The sequence below is a fragment of the Budorcas taxicolor genome, chromosome 15 (assembly GCF_023091745.1).
Source record: "Budorcas taxicolor isolate Tak-1 chromosome 15, Takin1.1, whole genome shotgun sequence".
NCBI classification, from domain to species: domain Eukaryota; kingdom Metazoa; phylum Chordata; class Mammalia; order Artiodactyla; family Bovidae; genus Budorcas; species Budorcas taxicolor.
In genome coordinates, this window is record NC_068924.1 from 32,933,377 (window position 1) to 32,961,373 (window position 27,997).

A 27,997-nucleotide genomic window follows, 5' to 3' on the forward strand; every position below is an offset into this window, starting at 1 on the left:
AGCTAACTAAAAGGGGGCTTCCAGAGCCAATGGAGGAGGCGTGACATGAGGTCACAGAGCCACTGCCTCCCCCTCTCAAGAGAAACCACTCTGCTCTATTTATTTCAGAATCCAGAGGAAGTCGACGAGGGTGGCGACAGCCGAGCACAGCATGTGGTGGAGAGTCTGCAGCTTGCTGGCGTGGTTCCCCTTACAAGGTAAGGACTCAGCTCGTGCTTTTTTTGATGCTCAGTTGACCTAACGTTTGGGCACTGTTCTCACAGAGGACTGACTGCAGAAGCAACTCAGGTAAATCTCTCACTTTCCACGTAAATCTCTCAGATTCCACTACGATTACACATTGGAGGGATGTTACAGGATTAATTGAATCTCGTGTTCAGTTGTTAAAGGGTCTATAGGAAGGGTCATTGTAGTGTGTGTCTCCGTGGAATCCATATTATGGCAAAGTGTAACTAACAAGTGTACTGTCTTTTAAGGGTATACCAGTTGAAAGAGCATCAGTTTGGCATTTTAAAACCATTTTGCTCTTTGGTCTTACTGTACAGCACAGGGAACGCTGCTCAAACGTATGTGGCAGCCTGGATGGGAGAGGGGTTTGGGGGGAATGGATACATGTATATGCGTGGCTGAGTCCCTTTGCTGTCCACGTGAAACTATCACAACATTGCTAATTGGCTATACTCCAATACAAAATAAAAGCTTAAAAAAGCAACAACAACAAAAACCTTCCTTGTTTAAGCCTGAGCCAAATAATTTCTCTGAAACAGTTTCTATATGTTGAAATTAAAACAATAACGATGTTTGATCTACCAAACCCTATTGTTATAAGGATCAAATTTCAATTGTAAAAGTACTTTGAAAATGGCAAAATGCTAGACAACCCTTAATTAGTTCAGAAATCATGATTCCCATGAAAACCTCGTGCTTATTTTTTGAGTCACTTTACCTTTCCTTATTATTTGAAAATGTGATTTTGGATGCTTAAGTCTAATGTTGCACTATGAACATTAAAGAAAGACACATAGTTCTTAGCACAGGTTAAATCATTCCTACCCCAAAGTGGGAGCAGGATGTATTGTCCCTGAATCTCTGATTGCAACTTGTATCATTTTCTTGCAAAGAAAATCACACATATGCAGGGTTGCTTGCTTGCTGGGTGCTTCTTGTTTCCAAATACCAAATCTATAGCTATCTTCCAAGTGAAGCATCTCTCCTTCTAAATCTTCCTTCACCATAGAACTGCATCTGGAGAATGTATCTTTTAAACCTAGATTTCCTTATGGCTACGGAAGGGGAAAGGGAGGGGGATGAATGAATTAGGAGTTTGGGATTAACATATTCACACTACTTTATATAAAACAGAGTATCAACAAGGACCTACTGTAGAACACAGAGAACTACTCAATGTTCTGTAATAACCTATAGGGGGAAAGAATTTGATAAATATGTATAACTGAATCATTCTGCTGTACACCTGGAACCAACATAACATTGTAAATCAACTATACTCTAACACAAAATAAAAATTAAATTAAAAAAAAACTAGATTTCCTATTTTACACAGTATTCCAATTTCCTACTTTATACACTTCAATATGTGCTCTCTTTTTTGGTCCCTGTACCCTGAGGCACTTAATAAAGATTCAATTTTGGTAATAAATAAGTTTCTTCAATAAGTGGCTTGAAGAAGAGCTAACGCATTCATAAAAAGTACATATAAGTGGCTAAAATTAGAATGCTTTCTATTATCCCCAAATTTAAAGCCTTTAACTGACCTTCACTTTTTCAGTACTCATTTCCTTTCAAAAACACCTCACAGAAATAATGTTTTAATAAAAACTACAATAATTGTGCCCTAAAGTAAACCTAAGATAAGTCTTTTAGAATATAAATTACTCAAGTACTGTTTATAAAGAAAGGGGAGAAATGTATTTATTGCATCATGCACAGTGCTGTGTATTTTATGTTAATTTCATTTATCCTAGCAAAAAAAAAAATGAGAGAGGTATTCATATCCCTAATTTATATACGATAAAATTGAGGTTACAAGAAGTTAGAAAACCTGCTAGTAACTAACAATGTAACTATCAGCAAAGCACATAGTAGAAGTACTATTTCAAGAAAGTTTTCAGGGAGAGTGTATGAATTGGATTGTGATAGAAAATATGTTTCTTGATGTGGTTCAAAAGTTTGAAAGCCAGTGATTTGCACAATATGGAAGATTCCTTATTGAAAAATCCTCAAGTGAAAACTCATCCAAAGGGGGCCATCCAGAGGGCATCTAGGGTCAACAGTATCTGAGAACCAACTGTCCACTGTGTGTGTGCTGTGTGTTCAGTCCCTTCAGTCATGTCTGACTCTTTACAACCCTGTGGACTGTAGCCCACCATGCTCCTGTGTCTATGGGATTCTCCAGGCTAGAATACTGAAGTGGGTTGCCATGCTCTCCTCCAGGAGATCTTCCCAAGCTGGGGATGGAACCTGAGTCTGCCTGTGTCTCCTGCATTGCAGGTGGGTTCTTTACCCCCTGAGTCACCTGGGAAGCCCACTCTAACCTAATCTTACTCATGCCCATCAGGGTCCCAAACAGGATAGGAGCTGACCATGCTGCTTTCTTATCAGCAAAAAGGCAGGAAATCATCAGTTTGGGCAACATAAATTGCCAGCTGTTTTTAGCTAATTGAATTATGGGAAGATCATGACACCTTCTTTTACTGCACAACTTCTATGGGTGCCAAAAACTTATAGACCAAAAAAAAAAAAAAAAAGGACCTATAATCTTGGAACCTGCCCTCTTTTCAGGATTCCTATTGGCAGCCCCTGCTGCTGCTGCTGCTGCTGCTAAGTTGCGTCAGTTGTGTCCGACTCTGTGCGAGCCCATAGACGGCAGTCCACCAGGCTCCTCCATCCCTGGGATTCTCCAGGCAAGAGTACTGGAGTGGGTTGCCATTGCCTTCTCCACTGGCAGCCCGTAGGATGGGTCAAACACAGGATCAATGGCGAATTTTTCAAAATTCATCCCATTTTCCTATACTGTGGATGATGAAAACCCACCAATTTGCACCCTCTATTCTGGTTGTTTCATGGAGAGTGGGATGCATGAAACAGTCCAGTTGCAGATGGAGTAAGGTCCTCTCAATACTTCCTTTGACCAGGAAAGAGTCATCCATTTACCGACATGTTGAGACAGATTCTTTAAAGCTATACTGGAAATCATTCAATTTTGACAAAATTTGATTCATTTTCACACATAATCTTCTCTATTGAGTCTATCTAAAGAATAACAATGATGCCTTTTTTAATGATCTGAATCCAAGCATGTTTTGCCTGCTAACCTCAAAAGAGGAACACAAATAAGGCTCTGATCTGAGACTTAACTCATCTTGTGTCTCTGATTCTAACTTAGCTCCAGGCTTTATAACTTAATGTAAAGTGAGCATCCTATTAATATATTTATTAGTGAATATACATTTACTCATATTTAGCCATTGATTGAAAAAATACTTAAAATCTGAGATTGTGCTCAGCCCTGGGAATACAAATAACTTTTGTATGAGGAGTTTGTAATCTATCTGCAAGAGACATACTCGTAACTGAAAAAGTGATGTGTGAAGTGCTGTAAGAGAAGTCTATCTGAAGCCTTCGGGGATCTGGAGAAGAGAGGAGGTCACTGAAGGGGAAAGAGAGGCGAAGGGCCAGTTGAGTTGGGCAGGTTTGACAAAAGTGGTGTAATTTGACTTAAGTCTTGAAGGAGCTAAGAAAGGCATTCGAGGCTGAGAGCAGCATGGACAAAGGCAAAGGATCTTCTTTAGTCCAAAATTTCTGGAGTTTGCAGGTGGCCATTTACATAGGGCACCTGAAAGGGAGTATCAGCAAATAAACTGGAGAAGATAGAGGGTCCAAGTATCTGAAGTACTGGCCTGATTCATACAAGCAGTGGGAGCCACAGCAAATATTCTAATGAAGGGATCGATTGAATTTGTATATTTTATATGTAATTTTTTTTAAGAATCTGAGTTTTAATTTTATTTTTAATTTTTGGCTGAACTGCAAAATCCCATGGCTTGTGGGATGTGGAATCTTAGTTCCCTGACCAGAGATTGAGCTTGGGCCCTTGGTAGTGAGTGTGCAGAGTCCTAACCACTGGACCACCAGGGAATTTCCTTCCATCGTAATGCTGAAGCAGATGCAAATGGTTAAGTTAGAGGAAGCAGAGGCTAGAACGAGGTTACTGCAATGGTCCAAGAGAAAAACAATGGAGGCAGTGATAGTAGTGAAAAAGAAAAAAAGGAATGAATTGATTCAAGAGATGTTTTGGAGAGGGAAGAGGCTGGGGTGCCTCTCAGATACCTGGCATGCAGTGGCTTATGATGACAGTGATGACCACAAAGACATGCTGGAATGGAGCAGGTGGTGTGTGTTGCAATTCAATAACTGGGCTACTAAGAAAAAGAATCCTTTCCTTTCTTCAGCCTGCCATGATGACCTATAGTAGGGTGGATACACTGCAACTCCCCAAACCTTGGGAAAAACCAAGGACTCTTAGGAACTGCGCAAATTTTATCCACAGGTGCTCTGGTAGGTGGTTATGACTGCTGCTTGCCCTTCAGCTTCAGAGTCAGTCACGTGTGCTTTGGTGTGAAGCTATCCCACTCCTAGGACAATTGGCTCATGGGATAGGGGGTGGAAATGATGGTGAAGGTCATACGTTCCCTTTCTACATATAAACCAACCACACAGACACAATCTATAGCCTTTGACTTAACTAGTGACCTCATGACACATGGCGGTACATGGATGGATGAACCCAGTCACGGAGATAATGACCAAGCCCAGAAGTCAATAATCCACTCAATAAACACGACCTACCAGTAGTAAGTGGTGACCTCCTAGGAGAGACACCACAGGGATTGACCAGCATTTGGGAGTCACATCAGGGAACTCTGAAAGCTGACAGAGAGAACCAGCAAGTAGGCACAGGGCACTTGCTGTCTATGCTAGAAATGCTAAGGTGAATACGAATATAGTGTAAATGCTTTTAGAGCCTGCAGGGGAGGAAGTGGTGAGCTAAGAAGATACCCGACACCCAACCCCTCTGACAAAGAAGGTGAAAGTTTGACTCTAAACTTGGGTGAAAAAGAGATCTTAAAGACAAATTCCACTGTAGTTTTCAATAGCAGCAAGAGCATCATGGGGAACCTTTTTCTTAGAAGATGTGGCATCAAAACTTAGGTACCACCGTCCTTCTCTTCTACTCTTTGACATGACTTAGACACATTAGCCAATATTTTTAAGTACTGCAGCTGAAGCCGTGTGGTGCAGTGGCTTCTCACTGAGCTAGTCTTCCTTTCTACAATGATTTCCTGTCTCTGAATCAAACATGGAGTCTACATGACAACACTGCAAGAGAAACAGGCTTAGGAAGCCAAATGCAAGGCTAGGAGCCAAGAGCAGAGGAAATGACTGGTGTTTTAAGTCTCAGATGCAGTCCTTTCCATCTGGAACTCGGTACCTCTATCTGTGGTCAGCAGCCTGACTCTGACATCGCAACAGCAAGAGCAAACACTCCTCTTGGGAGATAGAATTCTTTGCCATATGCTAAAACACCATATTACATTTTCATACAATTTTTAAGACACTGTAAGGATTAAATGACATGATTTAATTCATAAGCATGCATTCCCAAGAAAAAGACCTTTAAAATGGGAGACATTTATCCATAAACAGAGTGCACATATATCTCGCCTCTTCCTTCTCCCCCAGTGTGGGCTTCCTGTCTAAGACAATCATTTTATCAAAGGTAAGAACACTGGCAAAGCCTCTGAGTGTTAACTTCTTGCCTGAAGGATGAAATCAGGGGATGTTGCTTAACACTAGTTTTATCCTATCATATATTTATGTAGTAACTTTCCTCCTCTCTGTCAATATTCTTATGAACAACAGGAGAGCAAAGATAGCTATCCATTGCCTGTATTACAGTGTCATCATGAAAGCTGGCATTAAACCATTACTTTCCAAGCTTACACTGTGATAGTTTCTGTTAAGAAAGAATTGCAGATAAATATAAAGCACAGTCACTGCCCTCTTGCAGCTTCAATCTGTGGGAAGCAAGATCATGCACAAGGGCTAGAGATACAGCAAGACTCATATAATGGAATGATACAATACAAGTTGGTCTCGATTCAGATTCTTGGCTCAAGAGTTGCTTACCCTTAGAAGAAATTCCACTGTCATTTCAATGCATCTCTACTAATATTATCCTTATTACCCAATCATGGGTTGATTTTATAGATGAAAATATTTCCAAATGACCTGCCTAAGCAGAATTCTGGCCTATGCCTCAATGGTTTTTTTGAAAACAATCTCTTTTTATTGAATCCTTGTTGTTCATTATAGTATTGGCTGATAATATGAGTATTTTTCCATCAGGACTCAAGCTAACTCTTTTCCCATGAAAGTCAATATATGAATACAATAATTTTGGGTGATTATTGCTGGAGGCTAGGTTGAAATTAATGACTTCAAAATGGAACAAACTAAAAAGTCGGTAACAATTAATTCTCAGACCTCTTCAATGTGCTTTTCCTAATACTTGAAATTTATCACAAGGAAATAAAGTCATTTCTTTTTCCTTTTTTTTAAACAGCTACAATGATAGTGAAATTCATTGAATTTGCTATTCATATTTTATAACCCCATGGTATTCTTCTGTTCATAGACATGTTTTGTACTTGTCTATGATATTTTTTCATCCTCAGGAAAAAGAATTAAAGTTGAAAAAATAACAAATGGCAATAAGTGTGCCAAATCAGCAGTAGAGCCAATTTATTCTTCTATCAATTTCTTTTTTGGGAGGATAACTTTGCAGCTGCTTAGAACTATTGCTTCTCATTCTCTGGGGGTTATGATTTGGGGAAATTACAGACTCTTACATGTGCCCAGGGAAAGCGCTGCCGTGGAATATTAAGTCAGAAGAGATCCAAGAACATGCACCCTCTGGTGGAGAAGCTCTTCCACCCCAGGGGCTTACCTACTCCCCAGGAAGAGCAGATCTGTAATTCACAAGAGCTCCAGAGGATATAACATTCTTTCTTAGAATCTGAGACCCACCCCCCACCAATGGTACTCGAAGACACGAGTCAGCCTTTTTGTAAACAGAGGCCAGAAAAGCTGAATTTTCTGGGGTCTCATCACTTAGGCAGTCCGACCCAGTTACACAAGCATGGGCTTAGAAGCCCACAGACCTGGGCACCAATGCCGTCTTGAGGACCTCTGTGACCTTGAACCTCTACTCCCTCATCATCAAGTGAGCAAAACCACTCTTCCTTTAGAGCAGGGCCACCCAACCTCTGGGATCTAATGCCTGATCATCTGAGGTGGAGCTGATGTAATAATAATAGAGTGCACAATATTGTAATGCACTTGAATCATCCCAGAACTATTGCCCCCTCCTCCATGGCAAATTTATCTTCCACAAAACCAGTCCCTGGTGCCAAAAAGGTTGGGAACTGCTGCTTTAGAGCATTAGTTTGAAAGTTGAGTTCAATATCAGTAACATGGAAGATACAATTTCCAGCATATGGCAAGGCAAGTGACTCATAGATGCTGTTCAGCTTTCCTTTCATCAGAACCCACCCGTTCATTCATGCTCCTTCAAGAGACATCTTGATTGCTCTAGCACACTGCTTCCCTCCTCTCCTTGCAGTTTTTGGTATTGACTTTGGGTTCTGTTTCTCTAACAAACGTATGCTGCTGCTGCTGCTGCTGCTGCTGCTAAGTCACTTCAGTCATGTCCGACTCTGTGTGACCCCATAAACGGCAGTCCACCAGGCTCTGCCGTCCCTGGGATTCTCCAGGCAAGAACACTGGAGTGGGGTGCCATTTCCTTCTCCAAACGTATACAAATGATCAAATGATGAACGAGGTTGCCTCGAGTCTAAGCCCTTGCCTCAATTCAGGTGTAGTGTGGCCCATGCCAGTCTGACGGTCCACAATTCTCTTCCTCCACAGAGGCCTTTCGGACCAACCACATGGAAACTGTCCTCATAGAGGAAGGCCAGACACTCACTCTAAACTGTACCGTTTCTCAGGAGACCACCTCTCTGCAGTGGCTGGCCCCCTCGGGCTTCACCATTTTCTTCAATGAACAACCTGGTAAGTGAAGAAGAGAGAAACCACCACCAGACCTCAACCTGATGGATTTTCCAGACAGACAGGCTGGTGGGCCAGAAAGTCAGCATGAGTCACCCCAATGGTGGGCTTGGCCCCACCTACTGTGACACGTAAATCACACCCAGAAGCCTGTGTTTTACACACGGCTGCTTTTTTTCTGGCAGGAAGTCTGAAATGGAAACACCACCAGTATGGTTGGTAAAGGGGGCTCAAATGACAAAGCCCGTTTCCACCATCCCACCTCACCCCCAGGTCACTTTTTGACTCTCAGTGACCATGAAACCACTGACAGCAGGATGATAGGTGGCCGCAGACAGACAGGTGGGGGGCCCGCGGTCCTCGGGCAGCCAACACGTCGCCCCCCTTCTACAGCCAGGAGCTCTGTTTTCCACCTGAGCAACCCAGAGTCACACATCAAAGCCCACCCCAAAATGGCTCCCCTTCTTCCAATGGTCTTAACAAAAACTCAGGATCGCTGAGCAATAGGAATTGGTGGCACATTTTACTCTGCAAAGGACAGTAGCCTTCCTCTCTCACAAACACATGTTGAGTCCTAGATGCCTAAGATGGGAGGGAACTCTTTTTTCATTGTATTCAATGTATTAAACATTGTATTGGTTTAATGTGTACCATATAATGTTTTGATATATGTATATACTGGAAAATAATACCACAATAAGTTTAGTTAATATCTGTCACCTCACGTGGTCCCAGCTGTTTTTTTTTCCTTGTGGGAAGGGATTTTTTTAACTCTGTTTAGCTCATCTCTTTGGGAAGTATTTAATGAAACCCTTCCTTTATAATGAGACTATTTTTTTTAAACACTGGATTTTAAGTTTTTTTTTTTTAATGTGGACCATTTTTAAAGTCTTTATTGAATTTGTTACAATATTGCTTCTGTTTTTATGATTTGGATTTTTGACCCCCAGGCATATGGGATTTTAGCTCCCTGACCAAGGATCAAATATTGTATCTGCTGCATTGGAGGGCAAAATCTTAACCACTGGACCACCAGGGAAGTCCTGATAATGAGACCATTTTATATCTCCATTTAATACTCCTAATTACCAAATGCTTGGGAAAGTATCCAACACAGCAAATTTCATTCTGCTTTGTAAAAGCAGACCCTCTAGAAAAACTTGATGTGCTTTAGAAAATATGATACCAATTGATAGGTTCACTGTAAAATAACTAAATATATTATTTTAAGCTAAACCAACTAGATTCCAATAGAATAAGTACATATTAATTGATAAAAGTTCTGAGAGGAAACCTTTAAGGAGAGAGAATTCTGTTAAATAATGCTTTCTGTTGCTTTTGTTTTGGTTAAACTGGGCTTCCCTGGTGGCTCAGCGGTAAAGGATCCATCTGCCAAGGCAGGAGATGCAGGTTCAGTCCCTGGGTTGGGAAGATCCCGTGGAGAAAGCTATAGCAACCCACTCCAGTCTTCTTGCCTGGGAAACTCTACAGACAGAGGAGCCTGGCGGGCTATAGCCCATGCAGTCACAAAGAGTCAGACACAACCGAGCAACTAAACGACAACAGTAACACTGGGAGAAGATGGACATTCTCTAATGCCCTGATCTAGTGTGATGGTTCTCCCTCAAGGGCATTTTTTTGCCCTCCACGGGATATTTGGCAATGTGATAGTTTTGGTTGTTATAACTGAGAAAAGGCATGGGGATCTGGACTCTAGGGAGAGAGGCCAGTGAAGTGAAAGTGAAGTCGCTCAGTCGTGTCCCACTCTGCAACCCCATGGACTGCAGCCCACCAGGCTCTTCCGTCCATGGGATTCTCCAGGCAAGAATAGTGGAGCGGGCCAGCCAGAGACGCTGCTAAACATGCATAACGCAGAGTGTAGCCCCCCGTACTCTCACCCAGGAGAGAATTATGGACCCAAATGTCAGTAGTGCTGAGGCTGAGAACACCTGGATTCCAGCTCAGGGAACCTCAGTGTCCCAGGACACCATAACCATTATTTCAGATGAGAAACAACCTTCCTTGGTCAGCCAATTGAGGTTTAACGATTTTAGGCTTGTTCACATTATAAATCTTAACATTAGAAAAAAAGAAACAAAGAAAACCACTCATTTCGGGAGCCTCTGATTCGCTAAGGGACCTTTGATTTGAGATGGAAATCCCAGATCAAGACAGAATCAAAAGGAATACTTACTGTTGGCTAGAACTTTCTGAAACTGTGGGAGATTTTATGTTCTTGTGGGGTTTTGTTTGTTTTGTTTTGTTGTTGCGTTTGTTTATTTTTGCCATTCCCTAAACATTTGAAGGTACTACATACTCTTTGGGAAATTTCAAATAATAATGAACTTTTCTTCTAAACATATCTTGGTTATTCATTGTCATATGAAATTGTAAGAACAATAGATTTTACAGCTTTGTCATCAAATCAATTTGACAACTATTTTTGTTCCAATCTTATTCATATGACTATAAAATTTAAATAGTGATAATTATGGACAGCTTTCCAATAGTTTTTTAAAATTTAATTGGAGTATAATTGCATCACAATGCTGTGTATGACAAGACAGAGAATTGGATTTCTAAGACAAATTACACTGGGGCATTTACATAATGTAAAAAAAAACTATTTAAGATCCTCCTGCCACCTAAACCCTTTGCAAACCCAGGGTTCATAACTTCCTACCAGCATAAATTTAAAAAACTGCTTATTTCACAGATCTTAGTATTAAAATACTTTATTTCCTAAACTAACTTCAAACTATTGAGAGGTCTCCAGTTGGTAACACTAGAATTTGGAAGGCAGCTCAGTTAAAGATGAGACATCCATTCCCTTAAAGTGTGATAATCAAAAGCTATTCCTGTGAAAAATCCATCCACTGAGAGTCTGCATTCATCTGATACTTCTCCTTATAACAGCTCTTGTTCCCTCTCGTACAGCTTTAAAAAGTTCCAAATACCAGCTTCTTCATCACTCCTCCAATCAGCTCTCCATCAGCGTGCTGAAGGTAACACAGCATGATGAAGGCGTGTACAAGTGTCTGCACTACGGCAAGTCCGTGAGAACAAAGGAAGTGAAAGTGATCGTGTTAGGTAGGTGCCTGAAAGCCAGTAAACCCAGCCTGGGAGCGATACACTTAGGAACGGGATATCTCATTTTTAAACTCAATGTTATAATTTAAAAATGTTGCCTGCAGCAAGGCATTTCCTGGCAACTCTGCCATCTTCGTTGAGACAAAACAGAAAGGAGCAATTTGAGTGGCAAGTCCCAGAGTAAATGTGAGTTTGTGAAAATCGTCTTTGGCATCAACTAAATTTTCTCTGCAGGGAACTAAAAGGAAAGAGAATTTGTATTGGCTGAACTGTGACTCTGTGACAGGCACTGTGCTGGGCTGCAAGGAATCAAAGATGAATTAGGCACAATCTCTGCCCACAAGGAGTTTGCACAGTTGTTCAGGAAGGCAAAACACATACATACATCTAGCGGAAACTTCTGACAGCATATCCTAAGATCAAATATATTCAGATGTAACTCTGCTGGACAATCGGCTCACACCCTCTGCAAAACAAGTTCCTCTCTTCTGTTGGGGGATGGGGTTGGGAGGCTTGGCTAGGAAGTGACAGCTGGAACTTGCTCAGTTCTGCAGATGGTCCTTTGTGTTCAGTGTTAAGTCTTACTATCTTGATTTTTTTGCTTCTTGTAGCAGAACAGATCAATTTTAAACACTGCCTTTTATTGATCTCTAAATACCATAATTCTACATATTACACAAGGAATTCCTAAGACTCCTCTTCTTGCATTAGTTGAGTGTGGTACCTGCCATAAAGTAAAGGCACAATGACAAAGTCTCTGGGAAGGAGTGGCTCCGTAGGGGTTCTGAGAAGCAATGAGACTCAGCTTTGGGGTCACCTTTCCCTCATGTTGCTGGTCACCCGCAACATCACTCTGGGTCAGGCCAAGTCTGTGCTCTACTGGGGCTCTCATAACACCTCTCACAACACCCCATGCCTACCTCTGTCACTGCACCTGACACGTGATCTTTCAGTGAGCAGTTTAGGGGGCTGCTTTTATCACCATGCTCTTCTTTGAGGGGCCTCATCTTTCCCACATTTGTATTGCCAGCATCTAGTACATACTTGGAACTGACTTCATAATGTCTTAATGGCAGATGGATGAGTAAATAGATGCTAAAGGGTCCCATTCTGTACCCCACACTGTGAGGTAGAACAGAGAAGATATAAGCCTAACTGAAAAAACTTTCCTGCTGCTGCTAAGTCGCTTCAGTTGTGTCCAACTCTGTGCAACCCCACAGACGGCAGCCCACCAGGCTCCCCCATTCCTGGGATTCTCCAGGCAAGAACACTGGAGTGGGTTGCCATTTCCTTCTCCAGTGCATGAAAGTGAAAAGTGAAAGTGAAGTTGCTCAGTTGTGTCCGACTCTTAGCAACCCCATGGACTGCAGCCCACCAGGCTCCTCCGTCCATGGGATTTTCCAGGCAAACTGTCCTAGACAGAAGTAAAAAGAAATCAGGCTGATGGGCCCTTTAGAGAAATGCCTCTTTGATGGGAGGAGGGGACAGAAGTAACTTATACTGAGGTGAGTCCTAGACTCATGAAAGTTTAGAGCTCGCACAGCCAACCCATAAACCAACTCCTTCACAACTCAGATAAGGAAACTGATACACCAAGAGGTTGTGGGACTTATCCAAGTTCTTACAAATAGTTGGTGACAGAGATGGGACCAGAATTCCAGCTTCTATTCCTCACCTCGTGTTCTACTACTCAAATATACTTATCTATAAAATTTAAGAATTACTGTTGTAACACAGTCTACTTGGGAATTTCCAGAGACTAATCACACACCGGGTGACAAATATTCTGATGACAGCCAGCGTAGCTTTACAAGTACATAAAAGCCCCTTAACTATATTCTGAGAAAGGTCAAATGAAAAAATATGCCATTATTTAGACCACCCCCTACAATGATCCCTACAGATCATTAGGCTCTGTGCTTTGCTGAGGTATGTAGACCAGCTAATTAAGCAGAGAAAAATCAATTCTCTTCTAGCAACTCCTGTCACGCCAACCCTGCAAGTTTCAGTTATCAAGACGCACAACGGAGAAGAACACGTCATACTGAAATGCTCCACCGTGAGAAACAAGCCCCCTCCACGGATAACCTGGCTCTTAGGGAATGGCATGGAGCTCTATGGTAAGTGAAGAAACCATTCTCTTTTCTCCTTTGTTTTCCTTCCTATTTCTATTTTTAAGGAATTTTTAAATGTTCTGGCACCCTCTGGTGGCAGAAAGTGCCAGAAAACCCCATTCAATATTTCATCCATCCTTTTCCAGACAAATTATCCTTATAAACCAATCGATACTCTGCCTTATTCTTGAAAGCCTCAACACAAATAACATGGTTACATGCTTTTGTTTAAAACAAGGTAGAAACCTAAAATGGTACATGTATTAAATATTATGGTTTCATAGACTCAATGGACATGAGTTTGAGCAAACTCCGAGAGATAGTGAAGGACAGGGAAGCCTGGCATGCTGCAGTCCATGGCGTCACAGAGTCAGACACAACTGAGTGACTGAACAATGTCACTGCATACAATTTCATTTTATGAAGAGTGGGAGAGGATAAGATGGTTGGATAGCATCACTGATTCAATGGACACGAGCGTGGGCAAACTCTGGAAGATAGTGAGAGACAGGGAGGACTGGCATGCTGCAGTCCACGGGGTTGCAAAGAGTCAGACACGACTCAGTGACTCAACAACAACAAAATTTCATAAAAGACATAATATGGCTATTACCTGTACCTCTGAGCATGAACTTTGTATCAGACACAGAATTGAAAATATGTTTAGGACTTCCCTGGTGGTTCAGTGGCTAAGACTCCATGCTCCTAATGCAGGGGGTCCAGGGTTCAATCCCTTATCAGAGAACTAAATCCCACATGCTGCAGCTAAACATTCTGCACAACTCAACTAAAGATCCCACATGCCAGAACCAAGACCTGGCACAGCCAAATAAATAAATACGTTTCTAAAAATATATATGTAACATAATACATGCTATTGGAACAGATAAGATCTTGCTTGAACAATGGAGTATCATGTCATACTCCCTATGGCAGATAAAATTATTTTGATAACAGCAGCAACAACAAAAACCTAAGCTTTGAGCCTTTTAACTGAAGCAGGATAACCAACTGTCATGCTTGGGAACTGATTCGACATACATTTCATTCAATCTATAGGTTCAGCCCACTGCCAATTCTAGACCTTTCTTTAATCTGCCTTATTTATTCAACCTGAGTACGGTCTTGGGTCTTTGTGTTCCACAACATTAGGCTGTCTTTCTTGTGTAACCATGATAAGCTTTGGATTTTTTTTTTTTCCAGTAGTACAGGGTTTATAGGAAATTATCCACTCTTGTTCATTTGCTTCTCTTTGGGAATGGGGCCAAGCACGTCCCAGGTGGCTGAGGGAAATTAGAGTGAGGTTAGAAGACTAACAGGTTTGCCAAGATGTCAAGGGCATTGGTTTCTCAGAGAACCATGCCACCCAATAGCATTAAACTGTCACGACCTCACACACACTTTAAATTGTTTCACAGGTGAAACCCACCATGAATATGAAACTGATGGGAAGAAGTGTAATAGCACCAGCACACTGACAGTCCACTCATATGGCAAAAACTCAACAGCAAGTTGCATTATCCGACACAAAGGCCTGCAAGGAAGAAAACTGGTAGCACCTTTTAGGTTTGAAGATCTGGGTAAGAACCACCAATGGCTGTCTTTGATTATCTTAAATTTACCTTATATCACACTATCAAACAAGATGAAATAGATAAGGAAAAGTTCTTCAGAGTGAGCTCACTGTCAACAAAGCTTTTTTAAATAACAAATTTCTTTCATGATTGAAATTTCTCCAGCTAGGCGACAGAGTTACTGTTCCAACACAGAAGAATCCCAGTTGTGTAGAAAGCCTAACAGAGTGCCATGTGCAAGCAGTGTCATGCTTGTTTTTTGATCATGACAGCTGGCATAACTTGACCTAAAATAGTTTTATTGCAGTCATGTTTTTGGAGAGACCATGTGAAGCTTACTACATCCCTGTACTTAATCCCCAAGGGGATAAAACTGACTGAAGTAAATCTTAACTTGTCAATATCATCGTATGTTAACAATCATGTACCCACATTAAGTCATGACTACGCTTTAGATTTATTTTGTTATAACTGTTTTTAGAGAACATAGTCTACCCATGTTAATACTCTGAGCAGGGGCTTCCCTGGTGGCCCATTGGTTAAGAGTTCAGCTTCCGATCGATGCAGGGTGTGCAGGTTCAATCCCTGGTCAGGGAGATAAGATCCCATATGCCTCACAGTCAGAAAATGAAAACATAAAACAAGCAGTATTGTAACAAATTCAATAAAGACTTTAGAAAATGATCCACATCGAAAAAAAATCTTTAAAAAATATTTTGAGCAGAACACCAAAAATTAAGAATAATAAAAATGAAAAGAAATCAAACATTAAATGTGAAGAAGAGTTGCCTCCATTTTCAGAATCTCTGTTCCCTGATCCCATCACCAAAGGTTTAAGAATTAATTTAAAAACTATATAAAACGTTTTGAGCCAAGAAGCGGCCTCTGAGAAGTAGCGGGCATCACACATCTATCATTCATAGGACCCCAACCTTCATTACTTTATAAGGTACTTCTCAGTGTGACCCTGGAAAAGGGCATGGCAACCCACTCCAGTGCTCTTCTCTGAAGGACCCCGTGGACAGAGGAGCCTGGCGGGCTAGTCCATGGGGTCCCAAAGAGTTGGACACGAGTGAGCACTCTCGGTGTGAAAAGAGATTCCTGAAGGATAAGCATTCCCTCACCCTAGTGAAAGAGGAAGCTGCTGGATGACCAGGAGTTTGTTGAAAAAGCTCTGTATCGAATGAAATAACGGATGAGGAAAGGTGCTTGTGAACAGGAACCTCACTGTGAGAAAACTGTCCTGCTGCTCTGCGGGGGCTGGCGCTGTGGTTAGCAACTCCCCACTCGCTACCCCTGTTCTCCGCCGGTCACTTTCCCATCAAACCAAAAGTAGGTCTTGAGGAAGCTGGGTTTAGAAGAATCACGGCCCCCAGATTGGGCGGAGCTGTAATCTGACGTAAATATTCTTTCCTCTCAGTCACTCATCCCCCTCCTCATTCTCCACCCCCAGCCATGGAAGGGAGTCTAGGGCACAGGCGGAGGCGGGAGGGTCACCAAAGAGAAAATGAGGCTTTTTTAACCTAAATGGCTCTGAAAGATGTTCAGATTTTAAATAAAAGAACCAACAATATCAATAAAAATATATTTTAATTTTCAGCAATTGTTCAAACCATCTACTAAAATTACTGCTGAAGGAGAAATCACAGCTTCTCCTCCTGGATGGCCATAGTTCTATACATACACAGTGTGTGTATATATATACATATATGTATGTATATATATACACATACACAGTGTGTGTATATATATACATATATGTATGTATATATATACATACACAGACTATTGAATATATATGTGACAACTGTATGCACACACTATAGCATATACACACAATATATGCAATGTGTATAGAATATAGTATATGTAATATATATATAACCTATTTTGTACATAATTATGTAATTATATGAACTCATATAGTATACATTATTCTAGATCTTAATCATTATTGATAAATTTTATTCTCTGTGTTCCCAGTAGTTGCCACATTATCCTTATCTTGTAATCTGCTTCCAGCTCTTCTATTTGACTTGTCTTCGAGCTTTTCACTGCAGGCGACTTCTCCTCTCTTCAATTTTCTCTGGCCTCTTTGTGGCCACAGAGCTCACTTTAGCCTTGTGATCTGTTTTACTATTTCTCCAGTGTCTCCTTAGTGGTTCTTCTTTGCTCAGAGCCGTTGGCATGTGATTCAAGCATTTTTATAGTTTTAAATTTTTAGTGTTTGATTAGGAAAATAATTTAAAAGCCACAGAAAAATCCTTTGATTAAATGAAAGACTGAAAAGCACTCACAGATTCCATGAAGATATTACAGATCAGTATCAATATTTGTAAATTAACAGGCATTGTTTTTATAAGCTCCCTGGTTGCAGGCCTGTTTGTTGACTGATCAAACCTATGCGAAGTTGAACCTCTAGAGACATTCCTAACCATTGATTTTATAGTCTACAAGAGCATTTAGTAAGCCTCTTAATGAATAGTCAGGTTTGGGGCTACACATGTCATACAAATGAAATCATTTATTCTCACCAAAAAACTCCAAGAGGTGAATGTATTAGTACCTCCATTTTACAGGTAAGGGAAAGCCTTGCATATGAGAGATTAGGGACCTGGTCCAAACTTAATCATTGGCAGGCAAGGATCAGCATTGGAATTCAGCCCACTCTGACACTGACTCCAAAGCCACCTAATAAATAGGCAGGTAGATATGCGATTAAGTAGATAGACAGATTAATAAGTATTAATAGGGAGATACAGATAGAGATGAACAGTCTGCCCACCACTGCCCAATGCACTGCTCCACAGAGGTCCAGCCTGCTACGCTTCTAAGCCAGGCAGTTTAGCAGATGGACAATCAGCGGGATGTAGATTCAAACACCAGCACAAGGGCTGCAGATCACCTAATTCTGCGGTTTCTGCACAACCTCCACAAGCAGGTAGCAGCCAAGCATATTCTCCAATCTGCTGTACTGAGCACAATGTGGGTAAAATTGCTCTCTGTAGTTGCGGAATTCTGTTTTTCCCCTTTCCTAGTTACTGATCAAGAGACAACGTCAGCTGCCCTGGAGACAAGCTCTCTATCCTCTCAAGACCCTCAGCAGCCCAATAGCACTGGTAAGTATCAAAAACATTAAAACTTTAAAAAAAAAATTATGATTCTCTGGGAAGGTCACTTTTCCCATTCTAAGTTTCAAGAATGTTTTTTTCTTTTAATTTGTAATAAGACCATAGAAGGCTCCTTCCAACTGGCTCCAGCTTTATGGTGACCAGGAGAAGCACCGTATTCAGAGAGTTCAGTGAGTGGGAGGGGCTTCAGAGTAACTAACACCTTGTAAGTTCTCTTTCTCTCTCACACACACACAGGCATGCACATACAACTGTGACATCTGAATCCCTCCGTGGTAAAAGGCAAGGTTGGATTCACTTATAGGAGACTCATTTCTTTGTTCTTCCATCTAGAACAGACCAAACACAAAATGAAGATTTGATAACAGCAAAGCGTAAAATGCAGGATCTAGAGTTTTGCTGTTGTCATTGAATAGCAAAGTCACCCTTGAAGGCTCATCAGTTACTTGGTTGTCAAGAACTCAGTTTTGTTTTGCTTTTACAGTTTTACTTATTTGATTTGGCTGTGCTGGGTCCTAGTTGCTGTCCACAGGCTTTCTCTAGCTGCAGTCAGTGGGGGCTTCTCACTGCGGTGGCTTCTCTTGCTGCAGAGCACTGGCTCTGAGGCACTTGGGTTTCAGTAGTTGGGGCATGTGGGCTCAGCAGGTGCAGTTCCCGGGCTCTAGAGCCTGGGCTCAGTAGCTGTGGCGCACAGACTTAGTTGCTCCACGGCATGCGGGATCTACCTGGATCAGGGATCGAACCCGTGTCCCCTGCACTGGCAAGCGGATTCTTAAACACTGAGCCACCAGCTCCTGTTTTGTTTCTTCAACTTACCATATGCATTTTATTTTTAAAATTTCCTTTTCTTTCATTAGTGAGGTTTGTTAAAAAAAAAACAAAACCACACACACAGAAGCAAAAATGTGTGTTTTTCAAGCTTACTGTACACACCTCCAAAGTATAGAAATGTAACATTCTGAGTGCTAAAATATATTTAAGAACTCAGTGTTTGATGACAGGATTGAACTATAAATGAAGGAGAATTTAGAAAACCTGGTTTATAATCCCAGCTTGGTTAGACAGTGAACCACTAGATGATTAACTCTGGGCAATAATCATATATTTAACTTATCTTTGTATGTTACCTAGCTGGATACCTGCCAGTAGCAGGTACTCACAAAATGCAGTATGCGTGAATGGATGAATGAATGTGTGCCTGCAGCTGTCATGGTGCTTTGAACACGACCGTAAGCTTCATTCAGAAAGGCATAAATCCCCACATATCCTCTTTCTGTTTCAACAGAGTCTCTCGAAAATTGTGTGGTGGGAGAAGTGCTTTCATATCACTATCATGTCCACAGTTCTGAGTATCAGACCACATTTTTTAAATGTTTATCTTCACTAATACTTAAATGTTTAGGTTCTTTAGGCACTGATAAATATATATGTACCATACATACATATACACTTTTTCTGCAGGGCAATGGAAATTGAAAATATTATGAAGTGGAACAGCCACATCCCTTGGTTAAATAAACCAATATTTTTAAACGTGTTTAGAATCTATTTGTCTTTAAATCGGCTTACACCACTACCGAATAACTCAATTTTCTCCTCTGCTTTTTCATATAGAACAGAAGATTTAAGAAATATGGTTTCTAAAATTCCTTTCAGCTTTCAATTTCTACGATTGTATTACTGTTAATAATACCCATTTTCAAGAGAAGGGGTGGTTTCATTCCTCTCAGGGCCCACATGGTGGCGCTGAGCAATGGGCTACAAACCAAGAGTGCAGAGGAGGGAAAAAAAACAGGGAAAAGAAACAACAAAATCGGAAAAAAGAATCTTATTTTTTTAATTTCTCTTACCTCGCAAAATCATCACAGTATACCCTATTTCTAAGGAGGAAGCAAGCATTGGGCTGAATGGCAGCTGAGCCAATTTTCAACATAAAAATCACTGCTTTGTGCATTTCAGGGTGTAGGATTTCTATTCACCAGGCTTAAGATACCATTCTTCAATATTCAGTCCTGAAGCATCCTAAAACTGCTTCAACTAATAGACCTGGTTCAGGGAGGATATATAATGTTTTAAATTTGGGATTCTGAGTTTTTATATTGGCTCTGCCACTTATCTGCTATAGAACTGAGACCTGTTTGCTCAGACCTATAGTGAGAAGTAATATATACCAAATGGTCAGTTTAAGGTCTGGCACAGAGAAAGTGTTCATTAAACACTCACCTTGAAAAAAGAAGGGCTTCCCTCGTGGCTCAGATGGTAAAGAATGTGCCTGCAATGCAGGAGACCCGGGTTCCATCCCTGGGCTGGGAAGATCACCTGGAGAAGGAAATGGCTATCCATTCCAGTATTCTTACCTGGGAAATCCCATGGACAGAGGAGCCTGGCAGGCTACAGTCCATGGGGTTGCAAAGAATGGGATACAACTGAGTGACTCTTTAAGGAAAAAGAAAAGTGACACTGACCATTTGCAACAATTTTTGGAAGAAGTCAGTAGTTCCAAAGTGATATTGTTTTGAATGAGGATCTTTCAGTTTGGTTTCCAAAGGTGCTTTGGGATGAATATGTGCATAAATACCACATAGCACATACACTGTCATATGAATACCTCATGTCTTACTTTCATCTTGGTTGCAGTAATGGAAGATTCTAGTACGTCAGAGATTGACAAGGAAGAGGAAGAACAAACCACTCAAGTCTCTCATTTGGCCACTGGTAAGTGTCCCCAACACTTATTTACTTAGAACTGACACTTGATGTTTTAACCTCTTAATCAATACATCCAGTAGACTTTTTCAGTCCTCATTATGTTTGACCTTTTTATTGGTTAATCACTCCCTTATCCCTTGACCTGTTCCTTGACCTAGTCATCTGCCTGGCTTCCCTGACTTACTCTGTCTGGTCCTGTTACTTTGCTCACCACTCCTCCTTGTGTCCATTAGCTCACGTCCCCTCCTCCTCTGACTTCTTCTATGTAGATTTGATTCTACTTCTCCATCCCTGGTTATTGCCTTAATCCTTAACGAGTTTCCCCCTTCCCAAGAGTATTTCTGTTGCCGTCAAACAGAAGAGTTACATACCTGCATTTCTAGAACATTCTCCCAAGCAAGAATCCCTGTTTTATTCCATTTCCCACATATCTCTGGCTGAGTTTTCTGCCAGTTCCTCAAACTCAACATGGCTAAAAACTGAACAGCACCTTTTCCCACAAAATCGACTTCCCAAAACATCACACAGGCCCAAAACACACACATATATGTGTATGTATATAGACACACACACATGCACACATATAAAATCAACAGGTTCCCAAAGAGTTTTGAGTCTTCTCTTTTGTCCACAAGCACAGCCACCTCCTTGATGCAGGCCCCCATCATGTCCTGCATAAAGTATTGTAACTTCAACTTCTCTTGCTGTGATTTTTCAGCATCCTACTATCAAAACACCCCTTTGCACCCTCTACCCCAGTGATCAGAAAACCGCTATGGTTCACCATTCACAGCGCAGAGCCTGAGCCTTCAGGCCTCCAGAGGTGCTCTCTACCACCTCCCTCTGTGGCCCTGTCTCTGTGAAGTCCTGACCAGAATACACGTTTTTCTCAGATAACTTTCCATCTCATTTTGATGATCCTGCCCTAACTGCCCCGATGAAAGGAAATCCACGTCACCTTCTCCTTACCCCTCCTTCAAGACCAGCCTCCTCGCCGGACACTTTCCTGACCAGCTCAAGGACCCTGCCAGCCTCGGAACCCCTGAACACATTATTATACATAACATATGTGGGTCTAGAATCTGGCACAGTTATCTTACTGCTGTTTGTTTTTTTAATTGAAGGATAATTGCTTTACAATATTGTGTTGGTTTCTGCCATACATCAACATGAATCAGCCATATATATACAAAAGTCCCCTCCCTCTTGAACCTCCCTCCCCGCTCCCACCACATCCCATACCTCTAGGTTGTCACACAGCCCCGGTTTGAGTTCCCTGAGTCATATTCTACATATGGTAATGTGTATGTTTCCACTCTACTCTTTCCATTCGTCCCAGCCTCTCCATGCCCCCTTCACTGTGTCCATAGGTCTGTTCTCTATGCCTGCATCTCCAGTGCTGCCCTGCAAACAGGATCATCAATACCATCCTTCTAGATTCCATATATATGCGTGAATATACAATATTTGTTTTTCTCTTTTTGACTTGCTTCACTCAGCATAATAGGCTCTAGGTTTATCCACCTCATTAGCACTGATGCAAATGTGTTCCTTTTCATGGCTGAGTAATATTCCGCTATATATATGTATCACAATTTCTTTATCCATTCATCTCTCGATGGACATCTAGGTTGCTTCCATGTCCTAGCTATTATAAATAATGCTGCAGTGAACACAGTGTCTTTTTCTATAATGGTTTTCTCAGGACTGCTGTTTGTTTTTATTAACTTGTTTGTTTATATAGAGAGAGAACTACTCCCTAAATCACAGGATTGTGCCTTAGCAGCTCCAAGCACAGTTTTCTCTGAGTAGTTGCACTCCTTAATGGCATGTTGGTTGAGATGAAGGGGACCGTGAATGACATTCTGCTAATGTAGAGCCCCCAAAATAAGAGTACTAGAAAGATCTTTAAGAGCTCACCTGGTTTATCTCCAGATGCCTTCATGGAAGACCACATTTAACCTAGTCAAGATTAATGAAATTTCATTTTATTTGCAGAGTTTTTCAAACTCCGTAGCAACTTTTCTTGCTACTTAACTACACTTTGCTAAAAACTCCATTCCTTACAGCTAATTTGAACTCTCTGACAATACTTCAATATCTTCACGTTTCCTCTAGAAATGAAAAATAACTAGCCCAATATCTATGTAACTTAAAAACCTTTTTCAAATTATCCCATGAAATTGCTTTTTTTATATTCCTGTTTGCTTATTTTCAGAGAACGAATAACGTCACTCTCTTTACTTTCAGGGTAAAGCTCTCCCTCATCTTTTCCTCTCAGCTATTATCCTTCATTATATTTTGCAAATACTGTATATATTCCTCAGTGATCAAAAAACCCCTCAGCCTGTTTAAAGCCCTTGCATTTTCCCTGCAGAAGCAAATCGGCAATATGGGGGACTGACGAAGAAGAAGAGCGGTGTCCTGCTGCTGACCCTCGTGTCCTTCCTCATATTCATACTGTTCATCATTGTCCAGCTTTTCATCATGAAACTCCGGAAAGCACATGTGATATGGAAGAAAGGTGAGTGGGCAGAGAGCCTGACAGAGGCTCCAAGGTGCTGAAGCCACTGGCCAGCCCAAAGGGAAATTCTGTCAATTAAAGCTCTTCCATTCAATGCGGTACCATCTGAGCAGTGCACCATTCAATGCTATACCGTCTGTCTGAGCAGGATGTGAATTTCCAGGGATTACAGTCAAAGAATGCATGACCAAGAGAAACTAGAGTAGCTCTAGGAAATGGCATTAAATTGTGGAGGCTTCTATTCACAAAAGGGTACCAAATAGAGAGCATATTCATCCATTCATTCAATAAGCATTTACTGAACACCCACGTGTGCCAGGCACTCTTCCAGGCACTGAGAACACATCTGCCAACAAGGCAGACCAAATCCCTGTCCTCAAGGAGTTCCTATTCTAGGACTGACTGACCAGTCAAGGGTTGAATATAATAGACTGTGTGTGGGCCCATTCTTACTCTATAAGAATGCACTCAGCTTCTGTCAACCATATGTTCGCAATTTTTTCTAAGCATTCAGATTTAAAAGTTATCATTGGAAACAAAAACAAAATTATTTAGCTAGCATAGAACATACCTATTAAAATATATAGACTCAACATCAGAGACAGAAGGGACTGTAGAAGTTATCCAGAATAACCATCTGCTCTGTTCGTTCCATAAATGCGTGCCAAGATTAAATCCTTTCTTTAATTCTGAGTCGTTATTTAGACCTGAACTGTTCAATACAGTAGCCATAATACGGCTAGTCAGCACATGAACTGTGACTAGGCACCCTTGAGAGGTGCTGTAAGGATTTGTATTTAACTTTAATATGCTGGACACATCCAGTTTTGAAGACTCAGTTCACACACATACACACACACACACAAGAATATGTCTAATAACAATGCATTGAATCTACTAGTTAAATAAAAACATATCAATTTCACCTGCTTCCTTTTACTTTTTGAAATGGCAGCTAGAAAATTGCAAATTATACACGTGCCTTGTATGATGGTGCTCTTGAACACTGCTGATTCAGCCATATATGTCTCATACACCTCCAATGACAGAGAACGCATTATGTTCTATGGCAAAATACTATTAACACATCTTTGACTGGCTCTGACCCTTTTACAAGTGTTGCTTCTCATGTGGTACATTTATACGATGGAATATTACTCAGCCATTAAAAACAATGAAATGATGCCATTCGCAGCGACACGGATGGACCTAGAGATTGGGTACTGAGTGAAGTCAGTTAGACAGAGAAGGAGGAGGAGTAAGTGCACATCTTTACAGTGAAGGACTTAATATGACATCCCTTATATGTGGAATCTGAAAAGAAATAAAATGAACTTACTTACAAAACAGCAAGAGACTCATAGCCTTAGAGAATGAACTTACAATTGCCAGAGGTTAGGATGTGGGGAAGGGATAGTCACGGGGTTTTGGATGGACATGTACATACTGCTATGTTTAAAATGGATCACCAGCAAGGACCCACTGTCTAGCACAGGGAACTGCTCAATGTTATGTGGCAGCCTGGATGGGAGGGGAGTTTGGCGGTGAATTGATACATGTATATGTATGGCTGAGTGAGTCCCTTCACTGTTCACCTGAACCTATCACAATATTGTTAATCAGCTATATCCCAATACAAAATAAAAAGTAAAAAAAATTAAGTAATGCTTTTCCTAATTTAATATCTATCTTTTGAGATATTCGATGGACTAACATTTTTATCATAAACAGACCTACATATAGGGTCTGGCTTTCCAGTTGTACCCACACAACAGGCAATTGCCACAGTATTGTTTCAAAACCTCCCACTGATACCTCCCCCACCATGCTTCTTTAAGCTCTACTAGAATTGTTTCTTCCCAAAAAGACAGTATTTGACTCTAATATGCTGTCATCTGACTTCTGCAACTTTTATACTGCACGCATGGCACAGTGCCTGTAGGAATCACAGTAAAACTAAAAAATAATTTACTGAACTAATGAGTACATGAGGTACGGGGGAGGAAGTGGTAAGCCTACTATCGCATAAAAACAGGTACGATCTTACTCAAATGTACATTTCTAAATACAGATGATGTCTGTGGCACCAGAAATCAGTAACAATTTTTTCTTCTTGCAGAAAGTGAGATTTCAGAGTACACTCTAGAAAGTTACAGATCGAGGTCAAATAATGAAGAAACATCATCCCAAGAGAAAAATGGCCAAAGTAAGTCAACTATGGGACCTGAGACATGAAAAATGAGGTTCATTAACTTGTTGCCTTTCATGAGGAGAGGAAAAATCAAAGTTTGATTTTTAGCTTAAGAAAAAGCAAATAACCTAAATCATTTCACAGAACCTAAGGAAATACACCTAAAAAACCCCCAAAAAGTAGCAGTTAAGTTTGCATAGCTGAACGTAAGCCCCTTTGAGGAGCCATCCCTGAGTCCTTGCTGTCACGCACAGGTACATCTTGGACTGTATGCCCCTCCTGTGCACCACAGCATCCTATATACAGCTTTACCAATGAAGAACTTCCCACACCAGGCTGTCATTTTTGGTGTGTTAATCTAGCTACCACAATACACCTCCAGGTGGTGAGCAATTGGGTCTACTCTATGTGTATCCTAAGATCCTAGCATAGGGCTTGCCACATCAGAAGTGGAGAGTCTGGTAAATTTGTATTGAATAAATGAATATAGGGCTTTTGAGGTGGTGCTAGTGGTAAAAACAAACAAAAAAAACCCGCCTGCTGATACAGGAGAGATGCAGGTTTAACCCCTGGATGGAGAAGATCCTCTGGACAAATGCATGGCAACCCACTCCAGTATTCTTGCCTGGGAAATCCCATGGACAGAAAAGCCTGGCAAGCTACAGTCCAGGGGGTTGCAGAGAGTCAGACACGACTGACGCAACTTAGCTCTCATGCAAATGAATATAAGGCTTAACAGATTTAAGCAGAAATATTTCACATCTTTTGGATTACTTTATTGCAGTTCTTCAAGGAAAATATGAAAAGAATAAATAGTCTAATAGTCAGTGTGTGTGTGCATGTGTTTGTGTGTACTCTTGACAAAGATAAAGTAGACAGAAGCTAGGAATATGGCACAGCAAGAATCTTACACCTTCCAACCGCTGTTTCCTCCATGCACATCAACTTATTCCACCCGCCCAAAGTTGCAAGACAATGCAGTGAGCTTTGCCACTAGTTGCTATTGGTTTTCTTGAGGCTTTATAAGAAGCATTTATTTCTTTCATAACACCTCTGGCTTTTTTTTGGTTTTGACCTAGCAAGGTGTGAAATGGAAGAAAGACTAGCTGTTGTACTAGGAAGAGGGGCACAAGTGAGCGGGGTATGTGAGACCCGGGGTGGGAGTGGAAATGTGGGTCAGCTGCCTACAGGCTGTTACACTGCAACACATGTTTCAATGACGTCAGTATAATGTGTAATCAGGGTTGCTTCCTACACCCATTCCCCCAGGCAAGGGGGACAGAGCAGTGGGTGTAGCTTCGCTGTGCACCTGAAACTACCACAACATTGAGAATTGGGTATACCCCAATGTAAGGGCTCAGTTGCTCAGTTGTGTCAACTCTTTGTGACCCCATGGACTGTAGCCCACCAGGCTCCGCTGTCCATGGAATTTTCCAGTAAAATACTGGAGTGGGTTGCCATTTTCTCCTCCAGGGGATCTTTCCCACCCAGGGACGAAACCCGTGTCTCCTATGTCTCCTGCACTTGCTGGCAGGTTCTTTACCACTATGTATCAATACAAGATAAAAAAGGTCACAAAAAAAGAAGCAACAACCACAGTGGGAGTAGAACTGTAACCTTTAGCAGGAAAAGAAAAGCCTTCAGTTCAGCTACTGAGCAAGCAGAAGCCCTTTTAATTCACCTTTAAGAAAATTTAAAATGAGCACCTACATAGAAGAAATTAACACATTATAAATCGACTATTAATATATTTCAATAAACTTTTTTTTTTTAATAGAATAAGCCTGTGCACTCAGGACTCTCTACCCAGAAAGGTCTGTCCCCCACCCCAGTACATACTCCCTGGGGTGGGAGGATTGCCATAGCTGTGGGAGGTTGCACTGTCTCCTGGGATCTGATGCCCCACTTTCATCCTCCTTCCCTCAGCGCCCTCAAATCCAGCATTTCAACTCTACCATTTCTGCTCATTGTCTTCTGGAGACACTTCTAGACTCCATGTACAGAGATGCATGAGCTTTCACTGGGCTGCCCCAAACCTCTTATTCCCATAAGCCCTTTTACTTTCAGTATGAAATCATGTTAAAGGCAATGTATTTTTTTCCAGCAACACATCCGTTATTTTATAGCAGAGATGGCTATATATCTTATTTCAGGTTTATGAGCATAATGTTTACATAAGAAGACTTTTTGAAAATTAGGCTGTAACAGGGCATTCAAGACCATGTGTACGCAGCAGTGAATTTCAGATTTGAGTTTTTTAACATTAACATTCAGACCTACAAACACCACAAGGCGATCCGCGTGTTTTAAATAAATGGGCGCAACATTGTTCAAACTAAATGTTTGGGTTTGCCATGTTTTTCTTTCAGCTTCCCGCTCTAGGGGCTGCATAAACTACATCACACAGTTGTACTCGGAGGCAAAATCAAAGACGAAGGAAAAGGCACAACCTTCAAAATTAAAAGGAGAGCTGAGTTATATACCAGAAAGCATCGTGTAGGGAGCCTTGCAAC

General features: G+C 41.2%; 1 protein-coding gene across 1 annotated transcript; it reads left to right on the top strand.

Moving 5' to 3' along the window:
- The first annotated feature begins 151 nt into the window (after positions 1-151).
- CRTAM (cytotoxic and regulatory T cell molecule) lies at positions 152-27,984 on the top strand. Its single transcript, XM_052653210.1, has 10 exons — positions 152-197; positions 8,011-8,154; positions 11,089-11,241; positions 13,218-13,361; positions 14,774-14,935; positions 17,968-18,048; positions 20,698-20,775; positions 23,147-23,293; positions 25,413-25,499; positions 27,854-27,984. Exons 1-10 carry the CDS (start codon positions 152-154, stop codon positions 27,982-27,984), a joined length of 1,173 nt encoding a protein of 390 aa, XP_052509170.1.
- The last annotated feature ends 13 nt before the right edge of the window (positions 27,985-27,997 follow it).